The 13354-nt window shown below is 43.2% G+C and overlaps 1 protein-coding gene across 1 annotated transcript in view; it reads right to left on the minus strand.

Annotated features, from left to right (window-relative positions):
- Window positions 1-13354, minus strand: part of SLC39A10 (solute carrier family 39 member 10) — a 34831-nt gene that overhangs the window by 5179 nt on the left and 16298 nt on the right. Inside the window, exons 4-7 of the mRNA XM_018562006.1 lie at window positions 10563-10752; window positions 6430-6599; window positions 3682-3870; window positions 899-1022 (exon numbers count right to left, since the gene is read on the minus strand). Of these exons, the coding sequence (XP_018417508.1) occupies window positions 899-1022; window positions 3682-3870; window positions 6430-6599; window positions 10563-10752 (673 nt within the window). The remainder of the gene's footprint in view (window positions 1-898; window positions 1023-3681; window positions 3871-6429; window positions 6600-10562; window positions 10753-13354) is intronic.

Here is a 13354-nt window from a genome sequence, read left to right on the forward strand (position 1 = left end):
AGATTTCTTAAATGCAAGTATCAAGTATCTCAACAACAAAAAATGTAAATTCAAGTATCTCAACAACAAAAATGTATCTATTTGAGCATCAGTCAGCTATAGATCCTCAAATCTCTGAATTCATGCTGGCACTGTCCTTCCTTCTGGGTGACTACATTTGTTCCCCATGGTCCCTGTGTGAGTTAAAGTGGCCACCGCTCCTAGATCTCACCTGTGATATACTGTAATCTCAATACAAAAGAGTCAACTAAACATGATAGTCCATCACGGGAGGGAGCTTGGAACGGTGACTACCTTACAACACACAAAGGGACCATGGGGAACATGGTAGCCACCATCCAGAAGGAAGGACAGTGTCAGCACCAATACAGAGATGATTTGAAAATCTACAGCCAAGTGATACAAAGAAGATATGTTTTTTGTTGGAGAACTATGAGGTGAGTGCTTTTCACTCATCTCATAGTTCTAGCCGACCTGTGACAATGAGACTGTCACAGGTCGGCTCAGTAGATCGGGAAGTGAGCGAACACATACCGGCGTTCGCTCACCTCTCGATCCTGTCACAGCTCTCTGCCGTGACAGGGGAGGGGCTTGATTTCCCCCTCCCCGCTCCGCCAGCGCTGACTGGCGGAACGGACGAGGGAGAGGGCGGGTACAGCTGGCTCTGCCGTTAGATAGCCTATATACACATAGGTGTTATGGCTATAAATGTTTAAAGCTATTTTTTCTTTTAAATTTAACAAGGTACTGAGAACAGTATATGAAAACGATGGGAGGTTATGAGGAACACACCCCTCCCCCCCCAAACTGTTCTTTCAGAAACATTTAAATAGACCAATATTTATAAAAAAAGTTAAATAAAAAAAGTCAAGTCAACCAAGAGGGATATATGCTTTACCTGCCAAGGGTTTGAGTTGTAACCATTCCGCATCTGATCTCCGATTCAGTTTGTGATCGGATAACTTTCTCCCAACTGTGGACTCATCAACTTTAGGCTTCCGTCTTACCCTGCCTTTAATTCCCTAAAAAAAAGAGAAAGTAATTGTAAACCAGCTAAATAAAAATGATCACAAATCCCACTGTTACCTGTGCAACTGAGGCCCAACATAAGTGGTTATATAATGAGCTCCCACAAACAAATGCGGCCATCATCCAAATACATTTTTACTTCAACTCTGTGCAAACAGATATTGATCAGTTGTGGGATTTAGAGTATAACCATCCATCCAATACAGAGATCATTATATTAGCTCAACACTTGAATCTGCCACAAAGCAACCAATCTATGCTTTATTTTATCCTGCACAAGTCTCAATACATTTTAGTTTTTTTTTTTGCAGACATCGATGACATTTAAATGTCTTAACTTTAAATATTAGATCTGCAGGTAAATATAAAAAAAGGTTGCATACAAAAATGAAACCTTTATTAAAAGTACACTAGGGGCAGCAATGTTTTCATGCAAAAGATTAATTCAGTGGAGTAATTGTCCTTTACTGGTTACTTAATGGTTGTCTATTTCAGACTATTTTGGGGCGACATATCAGCATTGTTTATGTAGAAATTCTAGTGCACACACGAGAGCAGCAAAGAAAAACATTAAAAAGGTAAATATATTTGAGGCAAAATGTACATTGCTCAATTCGTTCTACATAAAAAAAGGTCAACAATAGCCTACCATTAAACCTTAGTTTTTTTTTTTTTTTATCATTTCTATTTATGGGGGCTAGACTTAAAAACATTTTTTATTCACATTCTCTTGGGGGTATCCAAGCTGCCACCCCTACCTGTACGGGTGCTTCCATCAGCTAGCCAGCTGCTGTGGAGTCCCCCATGTGTGCACGCTCACAGACATGCCTGCACCTAGATGTGTGCGCCCACGCCCACGCCCACCCTTGCAGTCACAGATGGACGGCAGAAAGAGCCTATGGCTCCTCGGCCCTCAGTACCCTCCCCCACAACCAGGAAGTTCTGGGAACCCAGAGCATCTTCTTGGTCGCAGCTGATACAAGTGGCTGCAGGCAAATTGTGTGGGGGACAGGAAAGGGTTTAGAAAAAAGGTACTGGGTGTTTTTTGCCTTAATGGAGAGGGGGCGAACCCCCACACAACCACCCAAACATTTTCCTCATTTGAGAGCACAAGCCTCTATTGCCTCAGCCAAATCCCATACGGCCATACGGAGATTACGGTGCTTGAAGATCTCTGCCAGACACAGCCAACTACCAAAATAGTAGGAAACCGGCACTTTGTAGCATTCTCTTGAAATCCTTATTAATATGGCAAAAAACAGTTGTAAAGTGTATGGGCAGCTTTACACTTGCAAAGTCAGGGATTTTGTAGGATTAGAGTCAGGTGTATGATTAACCAATTATACCAGGCAGGTGCTAATCATCAATTTCATATGGAAGTTAAAAACAAACAGTCATTATCTTAAACAGCTATGTAGGAGGCTTAAACTGGGTGCGGAATAGCCAAAGTCTGCTAGTAAAGGTGAGGTTGTGGAAGACAGTTTCATGTCACAGATCATACACTATGGCGAGGCAGAGCATAGCAACAAAGACAAAGTAGTTATATCGCATCAGCAAGGTCTCCAACAGGGAAAGATTTCAAATCAGGCTTGGGTTTCAGTGGTCGGCCAAGGAAACAATGCAGCAGATGAAAGACATCAAGCTTAGGTCCCTTTGACATCGGGAGATGTCCAGCAGTACCATCAGCACTGAACTGGCGGAAACAAGTGGGACCCAGGTACACCCATCTACTGCCCGGAGAAGTCTGGTCAGAAGTGGTCTCCACTGAAATAGAATTGCGGCCAAAAAGCCGTACCTCTGACTTGGAAACAATGCTAAGTGACTTAACTATGCAGGAAAAAGTAGGAACTGGAATGCAGAAAAATGGCAGCAGGTGTGCTGGACTGAGGAGTCAAACTTTGAAATATTGGGCTGCAGCAGGAGGCAGTTTATCTGCTGAAGGGCTGGAGAGCGGTCAATAATGTATGTCTGAAGTCAACAGTAAAGCATGGTGGAGGTTCCTTGCAAGTCTGGGGTTACATTTCTACGAAAGTTGGAGATTTGGTCAGGATCAATGCTGACAAATACAAGCAGATACTTATCCATCATGCCATATCAAAGAGGCATGCGATTGGCATGAATTTATTCTGCAGCAGGACAACGACCCAAACATACAGCCAATGTCATTAAGAACTACCTTCAGCGTAAAGAACAAGGAGTCCTGGAAGTGATGGTTTGGACCCCACAGAGCCCTGATCTCAAACATCGAGTCTGTCTGGGATTACATGAAGAGAGAGAAGGATTTGAGGCAGTCTACATCCACAGAAGAGCTGTGGTTAGTTCTCCAAGATGTTTGGAACAACCTACCTGCCAAGTTCCTTCCAAAACTGCGTGCAAGTGTACCTAGAAGTATTGATGATGTTCTGAACGCAAAGGGTGGTCACACCAAAGATTGATTTGGATTTATCTTGTTAATTTACTTTCCACTTTGTAAATTAATAAAAATAAACTAATTTGACACTTATTTCTGAAAGCACTTACTTTACAGCATTTTCGCACACCTGCCTAAAAAACTTTTGCACAAAAACAGGCACATATATTATACATATACACACACGCGCCAATTTAGCTTCATGATAGACAAGTGAACAATTCTAAAACAGTAGGACGTACCCTTTGATCATTATAGTGTTTAAACATTCGAAGACAGTGCTCAACTATAAACAAAAGATAAATGCCACCAAGTGCAACTAGGCCTTTCATAACACGGTCGTACTCCACCAGAAACTCCTTCTCTTCTCCCGGGTCTTTACTGTGCTTGTGCCCAGACTCCTCGGAACCATGATCGTGTCCACCCTGTGACTACACAAGAAAAAAAAAAAAGGAAACCGTTAAAAATAAAAATTTTATGAAAAACCCTTATATCTTATAAAGTAGGAAATTAAAAACGTGATTAGTTCTTGGATCTTTTTTTAACCGATTCCAGTTTCTTGGCAGAGATCAATATATTGCCCCCAAAAGAATTATGAAAATACAAATCTTTGAGAGCCAGTTCTGATTTTTTTTTTTTTTTATGCGATTTCAGAATTATTTCTTCAAAAAGCACTCCGATGTAGTTGCACCGTGTCGCACCACGCTCTGCTAAAAAAAAATTACTGCATGCAAGAAGCCCTTTTTTCAGCACACACCAAGACATCTCTGTGAACCAACAGGTGGAGGTTTTCATGTTTTGTAGGTTCTGTTACTTTGCTGATAAAACACTGTTGACAGAACGCCACCACTCAAACGGAAATTTACATTTCAAATTTCAATACATAAAGAGTGCAAGTAATGATGCCCTAGAGTACACCAATACAAGATGCACAGTGCTAAAATAGAGTGTAAATAGTGATCCGCCACTATACAGATAAACACATGATTTATGTTAGTGTATTTATCAATATACAAGAACAAATTTAAGTCCATATAAAACATGACAATCAATACTGGGTTGATTTCCAAAAGTGATGCTTCCACCTTCAACCATGTTTAATACCTTTCCCCATCCGTGTGCATCACCCTGGTCAAACTGTGCCTGAGACAGGGACCCTAAGTGGCCCCGAAACGTTGCTTATTGTTCACAAGATGTACTCATGCAAAAAAAAAAAAAAAAAAAAAACCTGCTCAAATCCTGTTTTAATAAAGTGATAAAGTGTGTTTTTATTGAGTTACAATATGAATCTTTTTAATGTATCTTACCCCTGAGTGATTTGGAGCATGGTGGAGAAGCAAGGTATTAATTTATCATCAGAGACATGAAATGGAGCATCGCAGCTGTAGGAGACACAAGATTGCAACTTAAAGAAGGCGTATTCTTGTGGGTGCTTTTTGACCATTTTCTGCTAATGAGCCACCTCATCTGGCGAGTGCGTTTTTCGATTAGGGTGATGTATATAGATGAGGAAGCTATTAAAATCAGTTGAAGGTGGACCATCACATTTCAGAAATCAACCCAGTATTCTGCCATATGTTCATATGGACAATTTTGATGGTTCAATGAATATGGAGTAAAGTTTGTTTTGTAGATTAACAATTTTTTTTACATGTTATGGTGTATTTATCGGTATAGTGGAGGATCGCCATGTACACCATTGTAGCACTGTGCACTTTATATCAGGGCACTGTAGGGTATCATTAACTGCACTTTTTATAGCACCAAACTGTCATGATGTTTGGACAACTTTCCAATGCCAAAATAATTAGTTTCACTTTTAGACCAAGCCAAATGGCTGCCTAGTCTTGTGAGGTGCAATCTGGGAGAATGTTGCCTTAATCTGCAACAGACTGGAATAAAAAAAAATTAAAATAGATATATCTCCTCACTCATCCCCAGTCCTCATTTACTATATACCAAGGTTGAGAGATCACAGCAGAAGGCCCAACAGTGAGAACTGTGCACTAAGCCAAGAACATAAAGTCTACTGCGGAGTATTAGGATTACCATGATTGTAGTATGTCCAGGCCATCCTCTTATTTCAGGTAGCCAATGCTAATGCTGGATGATGCTTAAAATTAACTACAGTAATACAGTACCTTATTTGTGTATCACTCCGCTGTAGATCCTCAAATCATCTCTGAATTCATGCCGACACTGATCACAGAATCAAGCTTGGAGCGGTGACTACTTTACAACACACAGGGACCATGGGGGAACAGAAGCAGCCACCTTCCAGAAGGAAGACAGTGTCGGCACCAATTCAGAGATGATTGGAGAATCTACAGCCCAGTTAAGGTACTTGAATGCATTTTTAAGTTTAACGCCTGAGTTTAGGCAAAGATAGCACTAGCTTTTTCTGGAACAGAACTGCCAGGTTGCATTAAAAGGAGAACTATGAGGTGAGTGATTTCCACTCACCTCATAGTTCTAAGCCGACCTGTGACAATGAGACTGTCACAGGTCGGCTCAGTAGATCGGGAGGTGACAGAACACATACCGGGTTCCCTTACCTCTCGATCCTGTCACGGCTCTCTGCCGTGACAGGGGGAGGGGCTGGATTTCCCTCTCCCATCTGCCAGCGCTGACTGGCGGAACGGACGGGGGAGGGGGCGGGTACAGCTGGCTCTGCCTCTAGATAGGCAGAGCCAGCTGTCACTCACGCAGCTGGGCGGATCCCGTCAGCTAAGTCGGGATCCGCTCCAGGTGCGGCATCTCAGTATACCGCGAGCTGTAGCTCGCGGTATACTGAGCTTAGGGTAAGGGGAGGACGCTAGTTTGTGTCCTCCCGTTACCCCAAGGAGAACTATGGGGAAAAACACTGACCCCATAGTTCTCCTTTAAGTTCGCATTCAACTTTTTCAGATGTATATTTTTCTCTATTCACGTTAACTACTACTAAATGATACATTGAAACTTTGTAGATCTTTTCTAGACCATTAACATACATGGGGTAACAGATGAAGCAGTGCATCGCCACTTAATGTTCCCACAGCTATCGCAACAAGGAAATTCAAAAGGAACTTGAAGCAGCCTTGGTTAATAATTGGAATCAGGATAACTCCGAGCAAGGATAACAGGCTGATCACAGTGATGGAGAAGAAACCATAAAGCCACACTATAAAGAGAAGGAAAAAAATATAAGAGTCAGGAAGTGACAGCACCACATTAGAAAGTTTTATAGTTGTTCCTGCAATGAAGTAAACCTTTTAGTTACAATAAATATGCAACAGTTTAAGAGGAATGCATAATATATTGACAGTAACAGTTTGTGTAATTACATTGTATAGTTTGATAGTTTTTGATGTTGCCTTCCTATTTGATGTGATTGCTCTTCCATATCCATTAATAAACACACGTTTAGGATTAGCTACTAGAGGGAACTTTGAATTTGAATGCAACCACTTAGCCTCCCAGCTCAACTGTCACAAAAAGATGCAAGACCACCTAAGGAGTGCATTCTTTTGAGCAGTTTGGAAAACCTTTTGACTTGCATGGTCAAAAAGTAGTAGCAAAGTACAGAGGGCAATGCAAGTGTTGCTAAAAGTGGTCCTTAAAACAAACAAAAAAGCCACACACAAAACACACACTTTGTTGCTTTGCTGTCCTCCTGAGGCAATGACTTAGAGAACTATGGGGTCAGCGTTTTTCCCCATCGCACTGTGGGCGTGGGGGCGTCTGTGGTGCCAGACATGAATGGCAGAGACACGCCCCTACGTGGCCCAGCTTCATGTATGCTATCCAGTGTGTTCCCGGTGCGAACTGCAGCGTGACGCACTGGATAGCATGCATGAAGCTGGGCCGCGTAGGGGCGTGTCTGCCAATCATGTCGATGGCACCGCAGATACGCCGCCCCTCATCCACTGCGACCGCCCGCACCAGAACACGAGGTACCGGAATGTCAAACACGGATGATCGCACTGCAGGGGTGGAGGGCATATCTTGCCACCTGTTGGCTTCCTTGTACACGAGAGATGCAGATGATCAGTGAACATCCTTATGCTGATCTCCCCTGGGTAGTGTGAAGCTGGACGCACTCAGCTCTAAGACTTCCCACCACGTTCAGAGTTGCCAAACCATGGCCACTGTGTGCTCCATTAGCTTCAGACTGCAGAGGTGACGTTAGAGTCTAACTGCAGCCCAATTGCTTCTCAAATAGAACCTGTCACCTGCACTATGCCCAATTGATAGCAATATTTATTGATTTTTTTCCCCCCACTGACAACAAAAAAGGGAAAGGCTGACACCCCCCCCCCCCCCCCTCCCCTCCTGGCGTCATTAAGAGTCTGTATTGGAAGCATCAGGAGTAGTAAAGAGCAATCCCCCATTGAGCTTTGCTTACTAAAAAAGGTCAGATTCTTCTTTGTATCTGGGGTTTCATTAGCCTGGTTTTCCTGTGGGTTGGGGGGAAAAAATTCAATTATGAATTCTCCTCTTCTCAGAGAACTTCTTATCCTTCTCCGAGGACCTGGCTAGAACATTATCCAGACTTGATCCAAACACCAGACTGCCCACAAAGGGCAACCAATACACCCTAGACTTAAGTCCAAGACTTCAACCAAATAGCCTACCTAGCAGAATTCAGAAGAGCCCCCAACCTAGCACCGACTCCGCCGAAGCATCAGCTAAATAGGCCACAGCCTTGCCAACCACCGACGAGGATTCCAAAACGTGCTCTGACAGGGCCCCCTGGGAAATATGCAGAGACCCCTCACTAACAATAAATCAATATTTCTGGCAACACAAGTGGTTGCTACAGCTGGAGCCATAGAAGCAGCATTAGTATCCCAAAGCACTCTTAAGTAAGGCCTCTGCCTTAAGATCCATTTGATCTTTTATAATAGCTGCATGCGGCACACACCAGGAGTCAAGCAAAACAAACGACAAACACACTCAACAATTTGTCACCAGTTATACAGTAAGGTGCACACGAAATGGGCTTCGAACAGTAAAACAGTAGAAAGGCATCATGGCACACTCACAAACCAGCATGTAAAACAACTTGTCTCACCACTAAGGACAATGACAGAGGTTTGGATAGACGTCTTCTGCAGAGGATGTGAAAGCCGCACTGCCGCGCCAAGGCACCTCTTATAGTGCGGTCCTAACTCTAAACTATGAGAGTCTCCATCTTGGAGCACATGGGGGCAGAAGATATCAAATTGGGTGCAGGTTTGTCAGGAGGATGCCCAGCCTCCTTAAAAGCACAGAAACACACAAGGGATCCCGCACATCCCAATGGCAGCTGAGAAACCCACACACACCAGGAGTCACCCCCTGAAAACCAACATCGTGGCAAAAAACCTTCGATCACACGCAGGACAACAAGACAGACACCATGAGCAGAGCTGCACAGAGGGGGGACACTTGACCACACAGCCAAACTGGGCAGGAAAAAAACGAGATGTAGTCACGGACAATCTAAAGTAAAGGACGAGCGGGTGGAAGGGGTTTTTACACTTTTTTCAATTGTGTTTCGTGTAGAAGGAGGAAACAATCATCTCTCCCAGGTTGCAGTCCTGATAGAGGATTGGGGAAATTATTCTTTTTTTTTTTAATAAAAGGTGGGGGGGAAGGGAAGAAGAAAAAAAAAAAAAAAAATGTTTTCGGGCTAAAAATTTTATTGGCGCATCCCTACTTTATAGAAAAAAAAAAAAAATGGTTTCGGGCTAAAAATTCTATTGGCGCATCCCTACTTTATAGGTGTTTTTTTTTGTCTGGATCAACTGTAGGTAACTGAGCATAGGGCTCTGTTTATGGAAGTTTTTCTCTATGGGTTGAACTGGCTGGCCTTGTCAGGTTGAAAAAGGACACAACTATAAAGTAGCAATTGAGCTTTAGCCCTTCCACTGCCAAAGATGATTTTTCATAAATTAAAAAAAAAATTGACATTTTAGGCCTGAATACTTAAAGCAGAACTCAGAATAATTACTAACCCTTGCAATGGGGCTACTCCCACACTGCAAGGGCTAAGTAATCATTTTGGCTCAGGGAGGAAAATAAAAGTTGCTCACCCAATCCTCAGAGCCAGCTGGCTGTGACAGCACTCCCTCTCCTCCTCGGCAGCAATGGTATGTCCCTCGGTGTCCTCATGTCTTATACACTGTATAGAATGTGATGACTCATGAACTTTAGACCACTACAGTGAAGGGGGAGAGAGGCTCCAGGGACTGTTCTTAGAGCAAGCCAGGTCTGAGGATCAGGTGAGTATAACTCATTTAAAATAAGGCGAGTGCTTTTCACTCACCTCATAGTTCTAGCCGACCTGTGACAATGAGACTGTCACAGGTCGGCTCAGTAGATCGGGAAGTGAGCGAACACATACCGGCGTTCGCTCACCTCTCGATCCTGTCACGGCTGTCTGCCGTGACAGGGGAGGGGCTGTATTCCCCCCTCCCATATGCCAGCGCTTACTGGCGGTACTGACGGGGGAGGGGCTGTATTCCCCCCTCCCCGCTCCGATATGCCAGCGCTTACTGGCGGAACTGACGGGGGAGGGGCGCAGGTACAGCTGGCTCTGCCTCTAGATAGGCAGAGCCAGCTGTCAGTCACGCAGCTGGGCGGATCCCGGCACAATTTTCGGGATCCGCTTCAGCTGCGGCGTCTCAGTATACCGCGAGTTGTAGCTCGCGGTATACTGAGCTTAGGGTAACGGGAGGACGCTAGTTTGTGTCCTCCCGTTACCCTGAGAACTATGGGGAAAAGCCTTAACCCCCTAGTTCTCCTTTAATCATTTTCCCCAAAGTGTTTCTTTAACCCCCAAGCATTATTTTCTGCAAACAGAAACCCAGAGCCAATGACTAAAAGTATACACCAAGTATAAAATAAAAGTACACAACTGGCAAAACATTGGTACATATAGCAAATAGGTTGATAAAGCAAATAAAAAGCAATACAATATGGATTCAAAATCTGCAAAGTAAAAATTAATGCCCTTATTCAAATGTCTATCACAAGATATTAACTGCTTTTTTAATGTGACAGAATCCTGGAGTTTTAGCTCTTTTGTCATACTTAGACAATAAACCTTGGCCAAAGCAAAACTTGTGATGAGAATCACATCATGAAATGTTTTACTTACCAGATGCAGCATCTTTATTTTTTTCTATTGTTTCCACGGGTTCCATATGCAGATCAGTAAAATGCTTGATGCAAAATCTATTCTCAATTTGATATAACAGCGCTGGGCAAAGGTAAGAAAACTGATCTGGTGAAATTGGAGAGTCGATATTCAACCCATAATAATTAAGGAGCTGGGTGACATTCAAACACTACAAAAGAGGGAAACAAAAAAAAAGGAGCAAACTTTAGATTTTGTACATACGTCACTAAATTTAGTTTTGATGCATTAAAGTGGTGAAAACAAAAGTCCACAAAACAAGCATACAAGAATGGATACAATTGTGTGGCATTGACAGGAACGCTAAAATGACAAGTTAAATAAGTGGCATTAACATGTTAGCACTAGGCAAAAATTGCCTTTCCAGTGTTAAAGTATAGATAATAAAAATATTATAATATAAACGCACAAATTCAAACCCCCTTCACTTCTTTCAAATTTGGTTATGTTGCAGCCTGATACTACAGTTTAAAATGATTAAATCTACAATCAGTACACCATAACAAAGTGAAAACAGAAATTTAGAAGGGTTTGCATATGTATGAAAAAAGGCAAACCTGAAATATCACATTGGCATAAGTATTCAGACACTTTGCAACACTTGACATTTAGCTCAGGTGCCTCCCATTTCTCTGGGTCGTTGCTGAGATTGACACCTTGATCGGAGCCCACCTGGGGTAAATTACATTGATTGGACACGATTTGGAAAGGCACACACCTCTCTATAGAAGGCCTCCCAGCTGACAATGCATACTGTATCAGAGCAAAAGTCATGAGGCCAAAAAGGAACTGCCTGCAGAGCTCAGACACGATTATTGCAAGGCAGGTTTCCAAGAGAACAATGGCCTCCATAAAAATGAAATGGAAGAGGTTTGGCACAATCTGGATTGCTCTAAGAGCTGGTCGCCCGGCCAAACTGAGAAAATTACGGGAGAAGGGCCTTAGTAAGAGGTGACCAATAACCCAATTCTCCTGTGTGGAGAAGGGACAAAGCTTCAGAAGGACAATCATTGCAGAACTCCCATCCACTCATCTGGTCTTTATGGCAGAGCTGCTAGACAGAAGCCTCTCTTCGGGGGGTAGGGCGGGACCAAGATTCTCTGGTCTGATGAAACCAAGATTGAACTGTTTGGCCTTAGTTCTAAACCATATGTCTGGAGGAAGCCAGGCACTGCTCATCACCTGCCCAATAACATCCCAACAGTAAAGCATGGTGGCAGCATCATGCTGTAGGTCTGTCAGCAGCAAGGACTGGGAGACTGGCCAGGGTTCAGAGATACTCAATGAAAACCTATTCCACAGCGCTCAGGACCTCAGACTGGGCCGAAGGTTCACCTTCCAACATGACAACGATCCTAAGCACACAGCAAAGACAATACAGGAGTGGCTAAGGGACAATGTCATAGAGAGGCCCAGTCAGAGCTCTGATGAACCCAATTGAACATCTCCGGAGACCTGAAAATGGTTGTCCACAGAGGGTCCCCTTCCAAACTGACTGAGCTGGAGAGGATTTGCAAGAATGGCAGAAAATCCCTCAATCCAGGTGTGCAAAGCTTGTCACATCATACCCAAAGGGCGTGTTCACACCAAATGCAGACCAGATCTGCATCAGTTTCTGCACACGCAGTGTGTTCTGCCGCGTTTTTAATGCGCGCAGGGCCGTTTTTGTAAAATGGGCTTTCAGTGCGTTCCAGGGCGTTTGCATGCATTTTTTATGAGTTTGCATGCGTTCCAGAGCAGGAAAAATAGGGCTTGCTGCAGTTTCCTTACATGCTCTGGAACTGAACGCTGCGGTGTGAACTAGAGTGCAATTGGAATATATTGGACGCAGTTTTGATCCGTTCTGTAACTGCTCTGCTCCTGAAACGAGCTTGCTGTGAACTAGCCCAAAAAGACTCAATGCTGTAATTGCTCCCAAGGGTGCTCCAACAAAGTACTGAGTTAATGGTCTAAATACTTAAAATGTGATATTTGAATTTATTTAAAAAAAAACAAAAAAAAAACTGAGACAATTCTAATACTCCGTTTTCACTTTGGGGTACTGAGTGTAGATTAACGGGAACAAATTATAGCTATACATCTGTCTATCTATAAAAACTGTGGCCCCTCATGTAAAGGATGAACTGGCAGAATGGTGTCAGTAGCCATTTTGGGACTTATAAAGGAGTGAGCATTCCCAAGGGGTGCAGTATGGTATTAGGGGCTATTTACTAGTAATGGGCCACATATTTAGTGGAGGGTTGCTCAGGGGATAGCCAGCCAAGCATGACTGACATACTTTCCAGATACACTGTATGATCAGGGGTCCAAGTAGCTAAAGGAATTTTAGCATAGTGGCCCCTATTTTTCCAGGGGCCCATCATCACCCAGACTGGGGCCACTTAGCTTCAAGGACCCCTTTATTATTAGGAAGAAATCACATTGATCCAGGTAGCCTCTTTATTCAGTCTATTCTAGGAGCTATAGGAAGTGCTGCAAGCTAATGGGACAAGACATGCTTGGATTTGTAGCTGTGGAGGGGAATCATACAACAGGCATACAAGGTATGCTGGGAGTTGTAGTTCTACAAGGGCACTGGCAGAATTGGCATGCTGGGAGCTGTATTTCTATAAGGAATGAAAGGATTGGCATGGCATGTCGATTGTCATATGCAGGGTCTTGGGTTTCTAAAGCTGGCTCCTAGGTGAGATTTGACCAGGCCTGAAAAAAAAAAAAAAAAAAAAAAAAAAAAAAAAAAAAACCCCGCAATTATT

The sequence above is a fragment of the Nanorana parkeri genome, unplaced genomic scaffold (assembly GCF_000935625.1).
Source record: "Nanorana parkeri isolate BGI_ZX_2015 unplaced genomic scaffold, ASM93562v1 scaffold555, whole genome shotgun sequence".
NCBI classification, from domain to species: domain Eukaryota; kingdom Metazoa; phylum Chordata; class Amphibia; order Anura; family Dicroglossidae; genus Nanorana; species Nanorana parkeri.